General features: G+C 33.1%; 6 protein-coding genes across 6 annotated transcripts; 3 read left to right on the plus strand and 3 right to left on the minus strand.

The window, feature by feature from the left end:
• Positions 1-323: 323 nt before the first annotated feature.
• LOC106438493 (G-type lectin S-receptor-like serine/threonine-protein kinase At1g34300) lies at positions 324-2,963 on the plus strand. The gene has a single exon (XM_048776012.1). The coding sequence runs from the start codon at positions 405-407 to the stop codon at positions 2,730-2,732; it is 2,328 nt and encodes a 775-aa protein (XP_048631969.1). The 5' UTR covers positions 324-404; the 3' UTR covers positions 2,733-2,963.
• A 3,494-nt stretch (positions 2,964-6,457) lies between these two features.
• LOC125606911 (glucan endo-1,3-beta-glucosidase 1-like) lies at positions 6,458-8,202 on the plus strand. The gene is made up of 4 exons (XM_048776015.1): positions 6,458-6,507; positions 6,616-6,748; positions 7,705-7,956; positions 8,059-8,202. Exons 2-4 carry the CDS (start codon positions 6,670-6,672, stop codon positions 8,100-8,102), a joined length of 375 nt encoding a protein of 124 aa, XP_048631972.1. The 5' UTR covers positions 6,458-6,507; positions 6,616-6,669; the 3' UTR covers positions 8,103-8,202.
• Positions 8,203-9,574: 1,372 nt separating this feature from the next.
• LOC106438494 (ATP synthase subunit delta, chloroplastic) lies at positions 9,575-10,643 on the minus strand. The gene has a single exon (XM_013879675.3). It carries the CDS (start codon positions 10,619-10,621, stop codon positions 9,701-9,703), a length of 921 nt encoding a protein of 306 aa, XP_013735129.2. The 5' UTR covers positions 10,622-10,643; the 3' UTR covers positions 9,575-9,700.
• Positions 10,644-12,109: 1,466 nt separating this feature from the next.
• On the minus strand, positions 12,110-13,989 carry LOC106443743 (glucan endo-1,3-beta-glucosidase 1-like). Its single transcript, XM_013885297.3, has 4 exons — positions 13,924-13,989; positions 13,680-13,812; positions 12,355-12,609; positions 12,110-12,252 (listed from the first exon to the last, which is right to left on the minus strand). Exons 2-4 carry the CDS (start codon positions 13,756-13,758, stop codon positions 12,209-12,211), a joined length of 378 nt encoding a protein of 125 aa, XP_013740751.2. The 5' UTR covers positions 13,759-13,812; positions 13,924-13,989; the 3' UTR covers positions 12,110-12,208.
• Positions 13,990-16,024: 2,035 nt separating this feature from the next.
• On the minus strand, positions 16,025-17,690 carry LOC106438496 (uncharacterized oxidoreductase At4g09670). Its single transcript, XM_013879676.3, has 2 exons — positions 17,011-17,690; positions 16,025-16,836 (listed from the first exon to the last, which is right to left on the minus strand). The coding sequence occupies exons 1-2, from the start codon at positions 17,473-17,475 to the stop codon at positions 16,213-16,215; spliced, it is 1,089 nt and encodes a 362-aa protein (XP_013735130.3). The 5' UTR covers positions 17,476-17,690; the 3' UTR covers positions 16,025-16,212.
• A 2,296-nt stretch (positions 17,691-19,986) lies between these two features.
• Positions 19,987-21,892, plus strand: LOC106423535 (ras-related protein RABG3a). Its single transcript, XM_013864306.3, has 7 exons — positions 19,987-20,178; positions 20,256-20,282; positions 20,365-20,464; positions 20,546-20,692; positions 21,149-21,229; positions 21,318-21,463; positions 21,565-21,892. Exons 1-7 carry the CDS (start codon positions 20,126-20,128, stop codon positions 21,629-21,631), a joined length of 621 nt encoding a protein of 206 aa, XP_013719760.2. The 5' UTR covers positions 19,987-20,125; the 3' UTR covers positions 21,632-21,892.
• The last annotated feature ends 141 nt before the right edge of the window (positions 21,893-22,033 follow it).

The raw sequence follows: 22,033 nt of genomic DNA on the forward strand, positions 1-22,033 counted from the left end.
TATAAAAACTAAAATTTTACAAAATTTCACAAAAATGTAAGTTCTTTTCACACATTCTTCGCAGAGCCGCAGACAATAGTACAGCTGACTCTCTTGTAAAGAGAGCTATGAACCTGCCTTGTGATGTGTAAAACTCCTTTCACAAAAATGTAAGTTCTTTTCACAGATTCCTCGCCGACAACTGACTCTTCCGAACCTGCCTTGTGATGTGTAAAACTCTTTTTCAATATTAAGCATTTGTCGACGTTCAAAAAAAAAAAAAAAATTTACAAAAAAATATCCAAAATTCAACCAAATACTATAAAAGGTTAAACATCTGTTTACTTACGCGCGCGTCCTTCTTTACTTTTCCATAGTTGGTTGCTATAAAGTGAGAGTGCGACATAGGAAACTACTGCACAACAATGGCCATAGCATTGACATTTCTTCGTCTTCTTCTTTCTCTCGATTTCTCTTCTTCTCTCTCAATACCACTCGGATCTACTCTTCACGCTTCTTCAGATCGCAACCACTCATGGTATTCTCCTAACTCCGCCTTCTCTGTTTCCTTCATCCCCGCCGCAACTCCCGGCTCCTTCCTCTCCGCCGTCTTGTTTTCAAACACTGTTCCTATCTGGTCACCCGGAACCGTAGACTCCGGCGGATCTCTCCGTCTCCTCCGTTCTGGCTCCCTCCGCCTCGCTAACTCCTCCGGCGCTACTGTTTGGGAGTCCGGCAGCGAAAACAAAGGAGTCACTTCCGCCTCTCTCGAAGATTCTGGAAACCTCGTCCTTCGGAGTCGGAGAAACACGACGGTTTGGTCTTCCTTTGCTCACCCGAGAAACGTCATCGTCCCGACACAGCCTTTCACCGTCGGTAAGTCTCTCCGGTCTGGTTCTTACTCGTTTCATCTTACGGAAGAAGGGAGTCTGAACCTTAAGTGGAACAACAGTATAGTTTACTGGAGCCAAGAGCTTATTAATATTAGTTCAAGTTCAAATCTCTCGTCGCCTAGTTTTGTATTGGAACGTAACGGAGTGGCGTCTATTTTCGACTCTAGCGTCGGCGTCGTGGTGGTTTCTGTTCGAAGCAGTGACTACGGAGAAGGAGAGGAGGGTGTGTTTAGGTTTTTGAAGCTGGAGGAAGATGGAAATTTGAGAATCTTTAGTGTCTCTAAAGGTGGTGAGATTCAGACACAGACTTGGGTTGCTGTCGCTGACCAGTGTCAAGTGTTTGGTTTCTGTGGGAACTTCGGGATTTGTAGATACGATGGTTTTGTTCCGACATGCGAGTGTCCCTCGGAGAATTTTGTTCCTATTGATGTGAACGACATGAGGAAAGGGTGTAAGAGAAAAGTGGAGCTTGAGGATTGTCGTGGCAACGAAGACATGCTTGATTTGAACAACACTAGGTTCTTGACATACCCACCTGAATTGTCTACTCAACGTTTCACTCTAGGGACAGAGGCGTGCCGTGCTAATTGTCTTGCTGATAGTTTATGTTTTGCTTCTGTTTTAATGGCTGATGGATCTGGTGTTTGTTTTCAAAAGCTTTCCGGTTTGGTTTCTGGTTATAAGAGCCCTTCGGTTCCGAGTACCTCTTCTTTAAAGGTTTGTAAACCAGTTTCACCGTACTCAACGGTGGAGAAAAGTGACGAACGGTTGCTAATCCGTGCGTTGATCATAGCTCTGGTTGTTATAGCCACGGTTCTTTGTCTGGTTGCGTTATTGGGAGCTTTGTGGTGGTGCTGCTGCAGAAATAGTCTTAAGTTTGGAGCTTTGTCATCTCACCACACTTTACTTGAGTACGCATCTAGTGCACCCATGAGGTTCTCTTACAAGGAGCTGCAACGTTGCACCAAAGGTTTCAAGGAGAAGCTCGGTGCTGGAGGTTTTGGCGCTGTGTACAAAGGCGTGCTCGTTAACAGGACCGCGGTTGCGGTGAAACGATTAGAGGGGATAGAGCAAGGAGAGAAGCAGTTTAGGACAGAGGTGGCCACCATAGGTAGCACACATCACTTGAATTTGGTGAGATTGATAGGTTTCTGCTCACAAGGACGCCACAGGCTTCTTGTCTATGAGTTCATGAAGAATGGGTCGCTCGACAACTTCCTTTTCGCGGCAGAGTCTGGGAGATTGTTGAATTGGCAGTATCGGTTTTCTATCGCCCTTGGAACCGCTAAGGCGATTCTTTACCTCCATGAGGAGTGTTCTAATTGCATTGTACACTGCGATATTAAACCTGAGAACATTCTCTTGGACGAAAACTTTAATGCCAAAGTGTCGGATTTTGGACTAGCTAAACTCATACCAAGCGACAAGAGATACTGGAACATGAGCTGTGTCCGAGGAACCAGGGGATATCTAGCCCCAGAATGGGTTGCAAATCTTCCAATAACTTCAAACTCTGATGTCTACAGCTATGGAATGGTTCTGTTAGAGGTTGTGAGCGGAAGACGGAATTTTGAAATCTCAGACGAAACAAACCACAGGAAATTCTCTGACTGGGCATACGAAGAATTCGACAAGGGTAACAGTAAAGTAATCTTAGACAAATGTCTTCAGAGAGATGAAACAGTCGATATGGAACAAGTGACGAGGATGGTTCAGGCCAGTTTCTGGTGCATACAAAAGCATCCGTCTCAGAGGCCGTCTATGGGGAAAGTAGTGCAGATGTTAGAGGGAATAATAGAGATGGCCAAGCCATTGGCTCCAAATGCTTTAGCCGACATACGAGATACAGAAAATAGTTAGAACCACGCGTTGTTTTCTTGAGCAGTGTTTCAGCGTTGGTTGCATTATCTCAGCTTCCCTTCTTCGTCTTTGTCCTCACAAACTGCTGTAAGTAATGGGAGCTTTTTGTTTTTGTTTATGATTACGTCATTTAGATAGAACTTCAATATTTATTTGCATCCTTTTGTTTCTGGTTGGTTCTGATGTGTGTGTATATATCACCTAATGAGAACGTCTGCATTCAATTCGTTACATGATCGCTGAATAGTGATCAAACGCTTAAACCAACACCTCAGGATAGCATGAGTCGTTTAGGTATAAACAGTTGACGAATCTTTTTTTTTTTGATCAACTGAATTATATTAAGAAAGAACTAGAAAAGGGTTCAGCCCATTACAAAGTCCATATCATTGGGTAATACTAAACGGCCCAAAGAGAGGTCCAGAGCAGATGGGGATGACGCAAGATAAATAGTTGACGAATCTAGTGGTTAAAAAAATACAGAACCAATTTTTTCCTAAGAAAAAGAAAGTTTTTTTTCCTAAGAAAAAGAAAGCTATGACATTTATTCCCCCAATATACAAATGTCTTCATACAGATGAAACAGTGATATGGAACAATTGAAGAGGATGGTGCAGGCCAGTTTCTGGTGCAGACCAGTTTCTGGTGCATACACCAGTCTCAGAGGCCGTGTAACGACCCGGTTTCCTTAACCAGTTGGTTGATTTTTCTCTTTAGTTAATTTGGATTGAACCAAACCATTTTCTATAACAAGACTTATATATATAATCGTATATATCATTTTTCCCTAATAGAAAAGCCTAGCCGTGTGCCTATGAAGCCATCCCCATCTTCTTCTTCATTGATCTCTCCTATGATTCATGTCTCTCCTATTCATCTTGTCCTCTCAAATATTTTATTTGAAAAAAATAAAATAAAAATTGAAATATTTGATTTTTTTAATAAAAAAGTTCAAATTTGAAAAAGTATAATTCGAAAACATACAAAAATAATAATATTTTTTATTTAATTTTTATTTATTTAAATAATAATTTATTATACATATAGAAAACAAATGTATAAGAATCTTTTGTCATTTAATGAAGAAGATATTTTTAAAAATATTTTTTTAGTGGTGGTAAAGATGAAAAGTGATATTATGAAAGTGGTAAACATAAAATTTTTTAATTATTTATTAGTTTATATCTTACTTTAATATTTTGTTTTAAAATAAGTTATAAAACACTTTATATTTATAATCTTTTGTAGTAATTTAATATAAATATATATTTTTGTATATTTAAATATTATAGGAATGTTATTTCTTTTCTATAAATAAAAAATGAATTAATATTCGATTTATAATTATAATTAATATTAGTTATGAATTTTATTATGTAAGTAAACATTAAAAAGAAATGTATATTTAAATTTTAAATAAAAGGTATTAAAATATATTATTAAAACAAAATCTTAGAAAAGATATTTAAGAATATCTTTTTAGATATCTTATTTTCAAAATATTAAAATATTAGGTTAAATATGGTATATATTTAATAATAACTAAATTAGTTGTAAGAGAAATAATAGGAAGTTAAGTAAATGTAATGGTAACCTAGATTATTTATATGTAAATTAAAAGTTAGTCTGTTTTAATAGTATTCATTATAATTATAAAATTTAGAAAATCTAGCATATATTTGACCCAAAAAAAGACAATCTAGCATATAATTGTATTTTTAATTAACATATATAAAATTAATTTATATTAATATTTAATCATAAAATTAATTAATACTTATTTTATAAAAAAAAATATTTAACTTTTTGGTAAGATATTATTAGATTTTTTCTCAATAGATTTTGTTATATTTAAATTGATTTATTATTAATCATTAATTGAATTGTCCAATATGACTTTTGTTTAGTAGATTTCTTTGTACTTCTCTTTTAATAGAGAAGATTTAAATATGTATATTAAAATATGAAATTATTTATTAGTTTATATATTTTACATTAATATTTTTTTTTACATATGTTATAAAATTCATGAATATATGTTGTTATTTAATTTTATAATTTATAAAATAGTTAATAAATTGATTAAATTACTTTATATTTATAATTGTTTGTATTAATTTAATTATAAATATTTATTATGTATATAGAAATATTATACGAATGTTATTTTTTCTTCTATAATTAAAAATGAATTCATATTCATTTTATAACTATAGTTAATATTAACTATGATTTTATTAGGGAAAATTTGGATAAGTACCTCTTAATAAATTTTATTTTGATAAATACACCATTATTTAATGTTTTTGAAAACTACGCTTTATGCTTAAAAAATTGACTAAATTATCCTTATCAAATAACATCGTAAGTTTCAAATTAAAATAATAAATGAGAAGGCCATTTAAAATTATACACATGCTTAATTTAAAGGCATGTCGTCATCTTCTTTCTTTAAGATCAGAGATTGTGTTCGGTTTTAAAATTTTACAGGTTTCCATATCACATGAAGATGTTTCATAAAGCATCAAAGGACGCCATTTTTTTGTTTGAACAGAAAAAATAGTGAAATCTACTTTGGTCATATTAGATATCTTAACCAGAATTGGCCAAACACATCGGCACAATTGCTCCATCATCTTGGTATCTCCACTCGGATAACAAACTCATGTTACTAAGCTCGACAAGGGACACAATTTAAAGCCAAACTATCAAAAAACCTTCCCAAAACGTTTCCAAAGCCATATCCCCGAACATCTCTAGCGAGACAGCTCCTAGAGTAGACGCACCCATGCTTTACAACCCACGTGTAATCATATTATTAATTAAACTGAATCAGTCAAATTGTGTATGGTTATGATTACACCGGTTAGTTTGAAAAGATGTAGTGAATCGTATGATATATAAGGTTTAAATTTTGATTTTAGAAAATATCTGCAGACATTTTAATCCAATTATTCATTTAACCATATTAGATTATCTGTTTATTTTGAAGATAACAGCAATGACAATATTTTCGAATTTAATCTTTATTTATTAAAATATAATATCTAAATTAAATTAGGGTTAATATGTCTTATCACATATAAAAAGAGTTAGTTTTCAAAAAAAAAAGGTGTATTTATCAAATTTGAAAACACAAGTAGGTTATTTTTCAAATAATCCCATTTTATTATATAAATTAAACATTAAAAAGAAATTTATATTTAAATTTTAAATAAAAGATATTATTAAAACAAAATCTTAGAAAAGATACTTCAGAATATCTTTTTAGATATCTTATTTTGAAACTATTAAAACATTTGGTTATATATGGTGTATATTTAATAATAACTAAATTAGTTGTAAGAGAAAAATAGGAAGTTAAGTAAATGTAATGATTCAACCTAGATTATTTGTAAGTAGATAAAAAGTTCTTCGGTTTTAATAGTATTCATTATAATTATAAAATTTAGAAAATTTAGCATATAACTGTATTTTTAATTAACATTAATTTATATTAATATTTACTCATGAAGTTAATTAATACTTTATTTCATAAAAAAATATTTAATCTTTTTGGTAATATCTTGTTAGATTTTTTCTCAATACATTTTTTTTATATTCAAATTGATTTATTATTAATCATTAATGAAATGATCCAACATGACTTATGTTCAGTTGATTTTCTTTTTACTTCTCTTTTAATACAAAAGATGAATAAGAACTTATATATATATAAACACACACAAGAACAAAACAACTCGATCTCCCGTATATTAAAATTCAGAATAAAAAGGTAAATATGTCAGATATGTTTTAATTTTTGTGGAAAAATTTATGAAAAAAATTCTTCTTCTGATTTGATAAATATAAAACTGAATTTTTGTATGTTTTGGTTCTTTAGTGGGATCCAATAATATTTCAAGGAAGAATATTTCATCTTCTAGAAATATAACCAATGGCAATCAAGAATTCATTTTCTCTTTTACTATCTTCATTGATGGTGTTTGCTCTGATCGTCATACCCACAATTTCAGGTAATGTATGTAGGAGGTTTTCAAATATGACCCCCTAAAATATAAAACAAAAAAATTTAAAATCAATCTAAATACTAAGTTAAAAATGCTTTTTTTAATAATGCAAAATATAATATTTTAGTTCATTAAAAGTATCTAATGTGATGAAGTGATGCTATTTAAAAATATTTTTGTGATTATTTAAGCTTGTGGTAAAATCATTTTAATAATAATATTATTTAACATTTTAAAAATAAAAACCATTTTTGTGATTTGTTTTTGAGAAAATATATGGATTTAAGGATAATATTTTTATTTAATAAAATAGGTAGATTTAAGGAAATTATTTTTATTACTTTGAAAACATATTTTGTTGCTTAAGATTTTATTTTAAAGGAAATATTATTTTCTTAATATCAAGATTATTTTTGTTAATTATTTTTTATAAAAGCACATTATAGATAAATATATTTTCTTCATTAAAATTCCTTTAAAAAATGTATAGATGTTTCCTTTTTATTATTTATTTTATTTTGAAAAAGAAACTTCTAATTAACATAAATTTTTAATATAAAAAGGTATTAATGTTAGAGAGATGTCTTCTATACGTTAACTATCTTAATATTTGTGATCCCAAGGGATTTGCATCCAATTGAGGAAAACAATTAGATATTTTCAGAATAGTAATTAATCACCTAATCAATTTGGCAGTTGAAAACAATTTCACATCACTTGTGTTATTTTACTTGGTCTTTAACAGAGATTCTCTATTTACACCATAAAATACTCAACTTAGAACCATTCTTAAGCTCTCAAATGTTGCTACTTGCATTTTGTGAAGATGAATATATTGATAAGTATAAGAATTGCTCTATTGCTTTTCAATTTAAACAACATTTCCACAAAATTCATGTAAAACAAATTTGCATACATGTGATATTTCACACATTGACATATGTATCTTTTTTCATAAACAGGACAGTCAATCGGAACATGGTGTGTAGCCAATCCTAAAATACAGGACCCAGTGGTACAAGCAGCTCTAGGTTGGGCTTGCCAACAGAGTGAAGCATACTGTAGCAGGATTCAGCTTGGCCAAAATTGCTACTCGCCAAACACTCTCAGAGACCATGCCTCTGTTGTCTTCAATACTTACTACCAACAAAATAAGAACCAACCCGGTTCTTGTGATTTCAATAGTGCTGCAGTGATCACCAACACCGACCCTAGTAAGCAACTTTATCTAAACTCTGTTGTTTTTAGTTATGAAAGTTCATTTAATAAATCGAGATAATGAACAATTAATGTCTGATTTTTTCATTATTTGATAGGTCATGACACTTGCCAATTTGAGTCTGTCCCTGATTCTAAGTAAAGAGCAAAGACGAAATGAAGCATCTTCTGCAACTAATGAAACAACTTATGTACTAATATTGAATACTAAATAAAATGCAGTGCATGGCCATTTATATATATATATATATATATATATATATATTAGTAAGCAATCTAAAATATAAGTACTTCACAATGAAAACAATATTTTTATTCCTTCCAAGTGAAAGAAACAAAAAATCAAGAACACAAGGAGCAAACTATTTCATAAATATCATGGATACTGCAAATATAATCAGTAACTTAGATACAGAGAGATACCTATGCTAATCAGATCTACTTCAGTGTTTTGGAAACATGTCAAAACGGATAAAATCACATCCATTGAAGAGTTATAAATTGTAAAATTTAAGAAGAAAAAAAAGCATACTAATCGAGAGAGAAAACAACTTACGGGCCAGCCGGAAAAGGCCACAATCCCAGCAGTCAACAAGCCACCAAACTGTGGAAGAAAGAGATATGTCAAGTATAAACAGAGGAAAGAAGAGAATCCAAGAAGCTTACAAGACGAAGTCAGTACCTTCGTTACAGCATCAAATCAAAGACTTGAAATGGCAGCGACTTTGTGCCATATCCTTAGAGCATCTCCAACCCACTCTATCTTCCACTCTAAAATAGAGTTTAGAGTAAAAAATGCTCCAATGGTACTCTATGTCTCACTTTATAATAGAGTGAAAAATAGGTTTACTCCAAATATAGAGTAATTTGTTTTTTTTTTTGTTCATCACTCTATTTTCTACTCTAAAATAGAATATCATTGGAGTAAACTCAAACTCTATTATAGAGTTACTCTATTTTAGAGTAAAAAATAGAGTAAACCATTGGAGATGGTCTTAGTATCCATCGATCTCCTAGGTTTCTTCTTACACAATTAACATTTGACCAAAGAGATGTTTTTTATTCGCTTTACGCCCAACGGCGTCCTTGTATTGTGTGATGTTCTCTCAACCGAAAAATAGCTTCTTTAGAGGTTAGTTTTGTCCTAAAAGAATTTAACATCTTCTCTTCTCAGGTTGATTTTGATGCTCCTCTAGTTCTTCTTCAGTAAACTCTGATGAGAAATTGTCGAACTGTGTTTCTCGGACAATTGCATGATTGGAAAATATAACTATAGTTTAGGATTGGAACTCTTAGGCCTTATACATGTGTAGTCAAAGTCTCCTGCTTGGTTGATGTTCAAAGTCCTCCACCATTGACATTACAACTTTCCACCTGATTTGGTTTGTAAGGCCATAACTGGCATATAGATTTACTGAGATATCATTTTTTTTTACCAGAAAACTATCTTTTACAGTTTTTTGGTATTTCTCTAAATTCGTGCTCTTAATTATATGGTTTTTGGTACGATTACATCTAATAATAATTAATGATGTTTGTTCGTCAGTCTAAGCTGGAACATTGTAATCATGATTCATCATGAGTCGAACACACAGTTTCACTACATTTCAGAAATAATTGAAAATAACTCGAGAATTATTTATATATAAGTATATTATATGTAGATGATTGATGGAGAAAAGAAGAGAGAAAGAATTAACTTGCACAAGTAAAAAAGAAGCGGTTGTCAATACAATTTTCTCATGCAGCTAACTGAATCTCGCCGAGTTCTAGCTGAGCAGCGATATCCTCAAGCTGCTTCTTCACACTCATATCAATAAGCTTCGACCCAGAATCACCGTACCTAATCGTAAACCCAGCGACGAGGCTCGGATCAAGCACCGTCTTCACCCTCACGTTCTTCGCCCCGGTCAGCTTCTGAACCTGTTTGGCGATCTGAGCAAGCTGCGGCGGCTCCAGCTTCACCACCGATCTAACCTCCGCCAGCTGCGTGTCCGTTATCTTGTTGTACACCATCTCGAACTCCTTCACGATGTCCCTCACTATGTTGATACGATTCGCGTCGACCAAGATGTTGAGGAAGTTGGAGGTGTGGCTCTGGAGAGCGGACGATTTCACGATCTCGTCGATCACGAGACGCTTCTTCTCGAGCTCGACGGTTGGATTCGCGAAGAAGTTGAGCACCTGCGGATCGGAGAAGACCTTCTCGAGCTTCTCGACGTCTGCGCTCGTCAGTTCGAGTGTGTCGTTCCTCTTCGCCACGTCCGCGAGAGCCATCGCGTAGCTTCCCGCCGCCGTGGCTGACATTCTCGCTCCCGCGGCGTTTCCGCCTCTGGTTCGGAGCGGTAAGGCTGTCTTTCGCATGGGAAGAGATCCCCCGATGTGGAAAGATGATGGAGGAAGTTTGGACTGCAGAGAGAGCATAGTTTGCTGAAGAGACGCCATTGCAGAGAGAGAGAGGGAGGGCAATTTGTGGTGTCTCGAAGACGAGAGGAGAAGAAGAAGGTAAGGTTTTGGGGAATTATAAAATGGACGGTGAAGATTTGTTGATGAGGAAAGATCGAGGGTGGAGAATAGAAGGTTTATCTTGTGCTGAGATTGCAGGAGGATGGAGAAGCCGCCACGTGGAGACTTATGATAGGTGCGATATCTGTGTTCCATATTAACGAGGATCGATTCCAATTATCCAAAATTGTGATACCAAATAATGTTGATTTATCGCACTAGCCATAACAATCTGAACCAATTAAGACTCATATGTTTCTTTTGACCAAGCTGGAGGATCGATTAAAATCGATTTCACCTGACAAAATAGTTTGGTTTCAGCGGGATGAAATTAGCTAGCCTAGCACAAAATATGAGTGATTTTTTGGAGTCAAATATATGAGTAATTTACAAGCTCGTTCTTCGCGCTCATCATTTTTCTTTTTAATATCAAGAGTTTTGGGGCCGAGGTCCATAATCTCCATAAGCTCAAAATCACAGCATGTCATTTGAACTGGAGACCTCTAACACAATGGTCAGGGTCCTTTCCAGTTAAGCTAATGACCTTTGGTGCTCATCCTTTTACGATCTTCCTACAAGATTCAAGGAACATGACTCTCTATTGAAGCTTATTGGTTCTCTTCTTTCCTCTGTTTATACTTGACATATCTCTTTCTTCCACTGTTTGGTGGCTTGTTGACTGCTGGGATTGTGGCCTTTTCCAGTTGGCCCTTAGAGCAAGAGCATCAGTGAATCCCCTCTTGGAGTTCATCTTTTCAATTTTTTATTATTAAATTTTTTTCTTTTTCTTTTTGATTTTTTATTAAAAAAAAACTAGACAAATCGCGGGCCGCCACGACACGTGGGGCCTGCGCTACAGTGATGAACTTTAAGAGAGAGGGGTTCACGCGAGAGAGGCGGGACGAGCCGAGGTCAACGGTTATGCTTATTTTAATATTTTATTTCGTAAAACGTGCAACTCCCCCTGTGAATCCCCGCTGCGCATGCTCTTAAGTTGTTTTCTCTCTCGATTAGTGTGCTTTTTTTTTCTTCTTAAATTTTACAATTTATAACTCTTCAATGGATGTGATTTTATCCGTTTTGACATGTTTCCAAAACACTGAAGTAGATCTGATTAGCATAGGTATCTCTCTCTGTATCTAAGTTAATGATTATATTTGCAGTATTCCCGATATTTATGAAATAGTTTGCTCCTTGTGTTCTTGATTTTTTGTTTCTTTCATTTGAGGGTACTTATATTTTAGATTGCTTACTAATTGACTCCAGTTTCAAACTTTTGGGTTGTTGGTCTTTTACTGGTTATGAATGTGTGAAAAGCTTCATGTTCGTAAATGTTGTAGGTGTTACATGGTAGCATTGAGCGAGGACAAGAAGTTTTCTACCTTGGCACCACTCCGAGGCTTTGCGTTCATTGCTGCATGGGCAACTCTACTTTTTTAAAGAATTTTAAATCATCTTTACTGTCAATTTGTGGTCATTCTTCTGCCTTATCCTACTTATGGAGAAGCTTTGTCCTTCTTATGAACTCAATGTTTTCTCCACAAAGATTGCTTATTATATAAATGTAATCACCAATTATGTTAGCTACGTGCTTTGCTTGTTGAATTTGTTGCTGGAAATATTATATATGTATAAATGGCCAGATTAATGTAATCATATGCACTGCATTTTATTTAGTATTCAATATTAGTACATAAGTTTATTCATTAGTTGCAGAAGATGGCTTCATTTCGTCTTTGCTATTTACTTAGAACCAGGGACAGACTCAAATTGGCAAGTGTCATGACCTATCAAATAATGAGAAAATCAGACAGTAATTGTTCATTATCTCGATTTATTAAATGAGCTTCCATAACCAAAAAACAAAGGGTTTAGATAAAGTTGCTTACTAGGGTCGGTGTGGGTGATCACTGCAGCACTATTGAAATCACAAGAACCGGCTTGGTTCTTATTATGTTGGTAGTAAGTATTGAAGACAACAGAGGCATGGTCCCTGAGAGTGTTAGGCGAATAGCAATTTTGGCCACGCTGAATCCTGCTACAGTATGCTTCACTCTGTTGACAAGCCCAACCTAGAGCTGCTTGTACCACTGGGTCCTGTGCCTTGGGATTGGCTACACACCATGTTGTTCCGCTTGGCTGTCCTGTTTATGAAAAAAAGATACATATGTCACATGTGTGAAATATCACATGTATGCAAATTTGTTTTACTGAATTTTGTGGAAATGTTGTTTAAATTGAAAAGCAACAGAGCAATTCTTATTCTTATCAATATTTTCATCTTCACAAAATGCAAGTAGGAACATTTGGGAGCTTAAGAATGGTTTTAAGTTGAGTATTTTATGGTGTTAATAGAGAATCTCTGTTAAGGACCAAGTAAAATAATTCACTATTGATGTGAAATTGTTTTCAACTGCCAAATCGATTAGGTGATTAATTACTATTCTGAAAATATCTAATTTTTTTCTTCAATTGGATGCAAATCCCTTGGGATCACAAATATTAAGATAGTTAACGTATAGAAGACATCTCTCTAATATTATTTGAAAATCAGTTTTCTACAGTTATGTGTCCATGTTAGTTACTACAATGGTTAATTACATAAGTATTCTTAATGAATTAAAATAATTCATTTAATTATCATTACTAAAATTGATTTACCTTTTTATTTTAATAATTTAATTATGTTAATTAGAAGTTTCTTTTTCAAAATTAAATAAATAATAAAAAGGAAACATCCACATTTTTTAGAGGAATTTTAAAAGAAAATATATTTACCTATAATGTGCTTTTATAAAAAACATTTAATAAAAATAATCTTGATATTAAGAAAATAATAATTCCTTTAAAATATAATCTTAATCAACAAAATATATTTTCAAAGTAATAAAAATATTTTCCTTAAATATACGTATTTTCTTAAATAAAAATATTTTCCTTAAATCCATATATTTTCTCAAAAACAAATCACAAAATTGGTTTTATTTTTAAAATGTTAAATAATATTCTTATTAAAACTGATTTTACCACATGCTTAAATAAGCGCAAAAATATTTTTAAATAGCATCACTGCATCACTTTAGATACTTTTAATGAAATAAAATATTATATTTTGCATTATTAAAAAAATATTTTTAACTTAGTATTTGGATTGATTTTTATTTTATTTTTATACTTTAGGGGGTCATATTTGAAAACCTCTTAGATACATTACCTGAAATTGTGGGTATGGCGATCAGAGCAAACACCATCAATGAAGATAGTAAAAGAGAGAATGAATTCTTGATTGCCATTGGTTATATTTCTAGAAGATGAAATATTCTTTCTAGAAATATCTTTAGATCCCACTATAGAACCAAAACATAAAAAAAAAATCAGTTTTATATTTTATCAAATCAGAAGAAGAATTTTTTTCATAAATTTTTCCACAAAAATTAAAATATTTCTAACATATTTACCTTTTTCTTCTGAATTTTAATATACAGGAGAACGAGTTGTGTTTGGTCTTGTGTATGTTTATATATATATATAAGTTCTTATTCATCTTTTGTATTAAAAGATAAGTACAAAGAAAATCTACTGAACATAAGTAATGCTGGATCATTTCATTAATGAATAATAATAAATCAATTTAAATATAACCAAATCTATTGAGAAAAAATCTAACAAAATATTACCAAAAAGTTTAAATATTTTTTAATAAAATAAAATATTAATTAATTTCATGATTAAATATTAATATAAGTTAATGTTAATTAAAAATACAATTATATGCTAGATTTTCTAAATTTTATAATTATAATGAATTCTACTAAAACAGAAGAACTTTTTATTTACTCACAAATAATCTAGGTTGAACCATTACATTTACTTAACTTCCTATAATTTCTATACAACTAATTCAGTTATTATTCAATATACACCATATTTAACCAAATATTTTACTATTTTCAAAATAAGATATCTAAAAAGATATTCTGAAGTATGTTTTCTAAGATTTTGATTTAATAATAACATTAAATACCTTTTTACTTAAAATTTAAATATACATTTCTTTTTAATGTATACTTTACATAATAAAATTGGCAATTCTCTCAAATAAACATTTTTAAGTTTTTGTCACAAAAATAAATTTCAAAAACTAAATAACTAAAATAGCATTTTTTATTTTGAAGATTTAATTTATTTTATTTTTAAAAATTTGAAATCCTATCCCCAAAACCCCCACTCCTCAACTATAAATCCTACACCTTAAACCCTAAACCCTAAACCTCACCCCTTAACTCTAAACCCTAACGTATAAATTAATTAACCTTAGTGGTATAAGTGTATATTTACTTCTTTTGATAAACAATTTAAGTCTATTTTGGTCATTTTTATTTTTAAGTTCTATAATTGTGGCAAAACTTTTTTAGGTTTATCATAGAAAATTTCTCTAATAAAATTCATAATTAATATTAACTATAATTATAAAATGAATATTAATTCATTTTTATATTTGTAGAATAAGAAATAGCATTCTTATAATATTTATATATGCATAATATATATTTATAATTAAATTACTACAAAAAAAATAAATATAAAGTAATTTAATTAATTTATTAACTATTTTATAAATTATAAAATTAAATAAGGGAGATACCCAAGGATAGCACTAAAAAAGTTTTGGTCACAAATATAGACTCTAAAATTCAAAATGACCAAAATATTTCATTAAAGAAGTTAATATACATTTATACCTAGTGCTGGAAATATGAATCATTATCCGCGGGCTCCGCCCCATTTGATCCGCTGCGGGGCGGGTGCGGGTTGAGTGATTTGAAAATTTTGGTTCGCGGATGCGGGTGCGGGTTGAGTGACTTTTATGCGGGGCGGGTGCGGGTCAGCCAAAATTCAGTGCGGGTATCCGCTAATCCGCAAAAACTAAAAAAAAAAGATTTTTTTTTTAAATATTATTTTTAAATGGAATTTTTTTTAAAAATAATTTAATTTTAATTATAAATAGATTAATATTTATTATTTTTAATAAAAAATATTTAAAATATTAAATTTTATTGTTATTTTTAATAAAAAAATTTAAATTTTATTGTTATTTTTAATAAAAAATATTTAAATTAATAATTTTTAATATTATTAATATTATCCGCGGGTCTAGCGGATCACCCGCGGGTTTAAGCGGGGCGGGTGCGGATTTCATATTTTCTTCTTGCGGATCAAGCGGGTCAAATTTTTTGAGTAAAAAAAATCAGTTTATCCGCGGGTTGGCGGGTCAGGGGGGCGGGTTTGATCCGCAACCCAGCTCTATTATATTAACTAATCTAAACCTTAGGATTTAGAATCTTATTTTCACTACTGTTTGTGCCAGCTGATCGACAAACAGAATCTCACACAACTTTTAAATTAGATCAAAAGAAATATTAAACTGAAATACATCTATGTGATTCATCTAAATTAAGATACACGTGGTGTATTCGTCAAAGTTCAAATCACATGGAATTGTGGAATTGAGAGATTCACAAGTGCTTACACACTGCTGAGTGGTGACCAGTGAGGCAGTGAGTAACAAATAACATAACATAAAACATAAAGTGTTGTAGCAACAACACGCATACAAACAGTACGGATACAAGGGACACAGCAGAAGACAGGGTAGATCGGGATAACAATATTTTACGGATGATCAAAGTTTAAAAACAGAGAGATGGGAGGACTCATGACAACACTACTAATTTTAGCCCTTCCCTTCAACGACCAGATAGACTAATCTGTTCATAGTTTTTATCAACAGACTCCTTAACAGCATCAACCACTAGCTGTGTCTTCCGGCTAATGCTCGGCCAAAACCCATCAGGCTTTGCACCTTTGTTCTTGATTTCACCAACCAATCGAGCAAACTCTCTCACCATACACGCCTCTTGCGGAAGCTCTGTCTTAACCGTGTGCTCGCTCGGGGGATTAACCCACGCAGTCACTAACTCATTGAACCAAGCTTTAGTGCTAGTGGTGAACGATGCCTGGGTTTCTTGAAACGGGATAATGAAGTCGTGAACACGAAGCGTGCCGTTGGTTCCAATGGCGGTTATCTCCATTGTCAGGTTTGCCAAGAAGGAGCAGTATATGGTCGCGGTGCGTCCGTCTTCCCAAGTCAGAGAAGCTCCACAGGAGAGAATAACTCCTGCTTCATTAAGCACAGCGCCGGGAAAGGCTGTGACGGTATTGGGAAGCTCAAAGTTGTTGGCTAAGAGCGTTGCTCGGATCGCGTACCATCCAGCGTCTCCAAGCGCACCAAGGCCATCAAGACCTGGCTTCACACGGATGTCATTTTTGAGGAAATCTTCGTCTCCAGCAAATGAAAAGCAACTCTGTACCTGCAGATTCCAACATCGAGTAGAAATAAAATAAGACTTTAAAGACAGCTCTTGAAACCACACTAGTTATGTTCTGTTGTTGAATCTGTCAAGAATTTTCACAAAAGGCTGAGACTTTATCTTCTAACAAGAAACCCAGATTGATTTTCAGTTAAATTAAATTAAAAAACTTACGGTTTTGAGCTCACCAAAGCGGTCGGAATCAGACAGAAACTCCTTAAGCTTAGCAGTTCTAGGATTATGAACCCACATAGTACCATCCATAATCTGAACACCATTAGCTTCACAAGCCGCAACGATCTTATCAAACTCAGCTACATTCATCGCGACGGGCTTCTCAAGAAGTATGTGTTTCCCTTTCTCGGCGGCGCGTATAGCCCACTCGACGTGGAGACTAGTGGGCAGAGGAACGTAGAGCGCGTCTACCTCCGGGTCCTCGAGAATCGATTCGTAAGAGCCGTGGATTTTGGTCGATTCAGGGTAGCCGTTGGACGAAGCGAAAGACTTGGCCTTTTCTAAGGAGCGGCTTGCGACGGCGGCGATGGTGGCGTTTGGAGCGAGGTGGATGGCACGAGAGACTTTTCGGGCGATTTCGGCGCAGCCCATTACTCCGATTCGGATTGGCGTGTCGGTGGCCATAGCTGTTGGTTTCTCCTGGGAGGGATGATAGAGGAGGATGGATAAGAGATGTGGAGCTTTAAGATAGTACTAAACAAGAATTGTTAATCGAAAGAAGAGACCACCTTGAATTGAGGACACACAAATTGGGAGTGTGTATGGCTTACGTGGGATGTTCGGTGGGAAAATAAACGGAAGTTTTTTTACAAAAGTTTTTTTGGAGGAACCTACCTAAAAAGTTAGATAATGATTCTACCAACTGCTTCTTACCTTTCATTTTTCATATTTATGTTTGTTTCAATTAAGTGTTCAAAATAAAAATGTTTATTTCAACTCTAAAAAACATTTTTTCTTGATATTAAATTTTAAGTGACTATAAAAATTAGAGTTTTTCGGACTAGTACACCATCGGCTATATGTACTTGCAGACCCGATCCTATAAATCTTAAGGCTACAAGCCAAAACCAAAAATGTGGCTGAAATGAAGCAGAGGGGTTTCGAACTCATGACTGGAATGTGAGACTATAGCCATGTAGACCACCTGACTAACACAGATTTTGTGAAAAAAGTGGCCGATATTTTAGTTATTATCAAGGCGGTCGGAAGTCCATGCTTCATCTGCTTTGGCCCAGGGCCGCCTCTGCGTACTTGGTAAGATGATGATTGTTTGTAATTTTTAACTAGTTTTTTATTTTTGATTTTCCAAAAAGTATTTTTTATCCAATCTTGATTTAAGCAAAGTAGATTCTCTATATTTTTTTTTAGGGAAACTAGTTTTCCTTTGTTTTACTGTTTTATGCTTAAAAACCAAAATCCTCTTTTGTTAATGTTTTTTTATTATTTTGAACAAATATTAATTTTAGAAAAAAACATTACTAAAATTACAAAATAATAATCTTGATAAATTAAGTTATTGGAGATTTGTTTTGGTAGATTAATTTATAACTTCATAATTAATATTTGATACAATAAAATTTGTATAAAGTTGATTAAATTTTTTACTTATAACTATCTTCCATTTACTACATTGTAAAAAAAAATTCTATATAACTAAAATTTAGCTATTAGTTGTTATGTTAATATATTTGAATTACTTAAATTTTAGGTAATTTAAAATATTTTTAAAAGTATAATTATTTTAGTTTTGTTTTTATAAAAGCCAAAATCAAAGTTTTCATAGTTCTATTTTTTAAAAAAATCGTTGGTTTTTCTTTTGTCATCAGTTTAAACATATTCGACTAAGACTCTACTGACCAACTATGGTACTCCGCGTCTATAAGAAAAATTAGAACGATTGAGTGTGAGCACTACGTGCAATGCTATTCGTTTTTGTGTTTTGAGCCCTGGGGAAATGCGTGATCTCAAAAGTTTCAAAAGTTTCCTTGATCTGTCATATTTCTTCGAGCTAGGATGCAAAAGCATATCATTCTCCTGGTTTCCAAAACTATCTTAACCAACTGTGAACAATTTGTGGTAAACGTTACATAGAATTGTGGCAGATTTTTCATGCATTTCATCGTCCAGATAAAAGTTTCCACTTCTGCATGAGAGGAGGAAAGGTTGATCCTCGTTTTTCTAGCCCATCAATCAATCAAACCCTCTAATATACTATACCAACTATTTCTTTAGTATAATTCATGTTCTTTGCAAGACCCATCTATAAAGGCTGATTCTCGTTTTTCTGGCCCATCAATCAATCAAAACCTTCTAATATACTATAATAACCATTTCTCTAGTAAAATTTCCGATCCTTGCAAGACCCATCTATAAGCACCATCTCCTTAAATAGGAGGTGTATTTTGTGTTTATGCATTGCTTGTCCATGTCGGTATAACCTAGAACTCATTATGCACATGTGGTTTTTGAGTCTCTTTCCAAATTATTACTTTTGTCTCTGATGTTTGTCTTTAGGATCTCTGTCAATTTCATTAAAAATTTTGTTATTTTGTATTTTTTAAATATATCATAAAATTCAGGCATAGTGATCATCTGAGATTAAAATGACATCTCCAAAATATATGATCCATATTGGCAAAAACCAAATATGTGTGGAAAACCTCCTTGGTGGTGATGAGATTCTTGAAATTACTATATTTATGTATTAATAAATAAAATAATAACTAATATAAATAAAAAAAGTTTTAGTAAAAAATATTTGTTTAACTTATATTAAGAACATTTTTCGAATCTTTCGATAGGATTAAACTAATTATTTACAATTTAATTCTACGTAAAGTTATATGCTTTGTTGATAATATGTTGGTACTATTTATTAAAAGTTGTGATAGTATATTTTTGAAATAATTTGAAGTCTTTGAAAAAACTTATAAGTTAATTTTTTTTAAATAACAGACAAAAATGAAATAAAAAATCAAGACATTAAAAAAAAATAAGCTCGTTGAAACTCAGGCAAACATATTAAAAACCACGTATTTTCTTTCGCTATTTAATCAAAGATCCCCAAACCTTTTTATTATTTAATGAAAGAACCCCACAAGGTTACGTATTTACAAAAAGGAAAAATAGATTCAGTCCTCAAAAAACGATAAGGATCTAATTGGCGCCCCTTTACTATTTCCATCTCCTTTCTTCTTCGATTTTTCTTTTCAAATCGAACAAAAAAAAAGTATAACTTGATCTCCGAGATCGATCTACACAATCTTCGATTCCAATGGCGACGAGAAGACGTACTTTGCTCAAGGTCATTGTCCTCGGCGATAGCGGGTAAATATAAAACACGCTGATTCTTTAATTTATCCTCCCTTTTTTCAATGGTTTGATCTGTGATTGTCGCTTTCCAGGGTTGGTAAGACGTCCTTGATGAATCAGTATCCTTGTTTTGATTCTGTGAAAACATTTGTTTTGAGGGTAAATATTATTATTTGGGGGCCTTAACGTCGTGATTTTAAGATATGTGCATAAGAAGTTTAGTCTGCAGTATAAAGCGACTATTGGTGCTGATTTTGTGACCAAGGAGCTTCAGATTGGGGATAAGCTTGTTACTCTCCAGGTGGGTTTCTCTTTGTTTATGAGATTATTTTCTCAAGATTCGATTTTTTTATTTATAATGTATGTATGTTTGGTTTTGTAGATTTGGGATACTGCTGGACAAGAGAGGTTCCAGAGTCTTGGTGCGGCGTTTTACAGAGGTGCAGATTGCTGTGCGTTGGTTTATGATGTTAACGTGGCCAAGTCCTTTGATTCCCTCGAAACTTGGCATGAGGAGTTTCTTAAACAGGTTCTTTGGCATGATGCTTCTTTGTTATATTCGGCTCTTGTTTTCTTTGTCTGTTGTGATGAATACATGGAACCTAGGAACTTTTGTTAGCTTTGGCTATCTAGAGTCACAATCTTGAGATCTGTATTAACATCTTGCTTCTGCAAAACTCAAAAGTCAATCCCTTTTCTGATGATGTGATTAGGAGAGCTTTTGGTTCTTATGAGTTATGACCTCAAGTTTTGTTTTTTCCCATTAGAACAATATGATTGAGCAAAAAAACAGTTTTTTTTTCTGTATGTTAAAATGATCATTAAAACAATAATATTACCAACTAGCAAGTATATTACTAACTCATTTTCTGCCTTCATAGAATTCGTTAAACTATAAAGCTTGTGCCTTGTTCAGTTTGTTTTCCTGCACTCGCAATTTATAATATGCTAACATGTTTCTGTGGCATCTTCTTGTCCTGCACAGGCAAGTCCAGCGGATCCAAAAACCTTTCCGTTTATAGTGCTTGGAAACAAGGTTGACATAGGTGGAGGAAGCACTAGAGTGGTAATCAGAAGATCATGAAAATGTTTTCCACTCTGCTTTTTAAAGTCTTTTACTCTGTCTGGGTTTCATCATGTATATAACTTAACAGGTCTCTGAGACGAAAGCAGCTGACTGGTGTGCTTCAAATGGTAGCATACCCTATTTCGAGACATCAGCTAAAGAAGACTACAATGTTGATGAGGCTTTCTTTACCATTGCCAAAACCGCTCTTGCCAACGAGAATGATCAGGACATGTATGTTGTTTTCTCTTTGCTTTAGCTCTAATATATTAACTCTTTGGGCTGAGTACGTATAGAATCTGTTCCTCATACACAGTTCTTTTTGGTTATTGCAGATACTTCCAAGGCATACCAGCTGTAGTGCCTGAAAACGAGCCAAAAGGGGGTGGTTGCGCTTGCTGAACTGTGGATTTCAAGATTCTTTTACCTTCGTTTTTGATACATTTGCTCGTTATTCATTCAAGGTTGGTGTACTCCTCTTGAGAATTGCAGAACGATAAAGCTTGTAGAAGCAATCTTTTCAGCCATTCCATCATGTATTAATTTGATTGGAGGAGTCTGTATGATCAAATCGATTCTGCTGGATATATTTTGTTATTTTCGGAACAACTGTTATAAACAGCTTATCATATTTGGTTCAGTAATCTAATATTTGGAGACGAAGTGTTCATTTTGCATGAATAGTTTATTTCTCTAGAAGCTTTGGATGACTTCTATGGTTTCTTTCGGCACTGATAGCTCTCAAAGTGGAATTAGAAAAGAGCTTTATTTCACTCATGTTCCTCGCTATGCAACACATTGCCT

This window comes from Brassica napus, chromosome A3 (genome assembly GCF_020379485.1).
Source record: "Brassica napus cultivar Da-Ae chromosome A3, Da-Ae, whole genome shotgun sequence".
NCBI lineage: Eukaryota > Viridiplantae > Streptophyta > Magnoliopsida > Brassicales > Brassicaceae > Brassica > Brassica napus.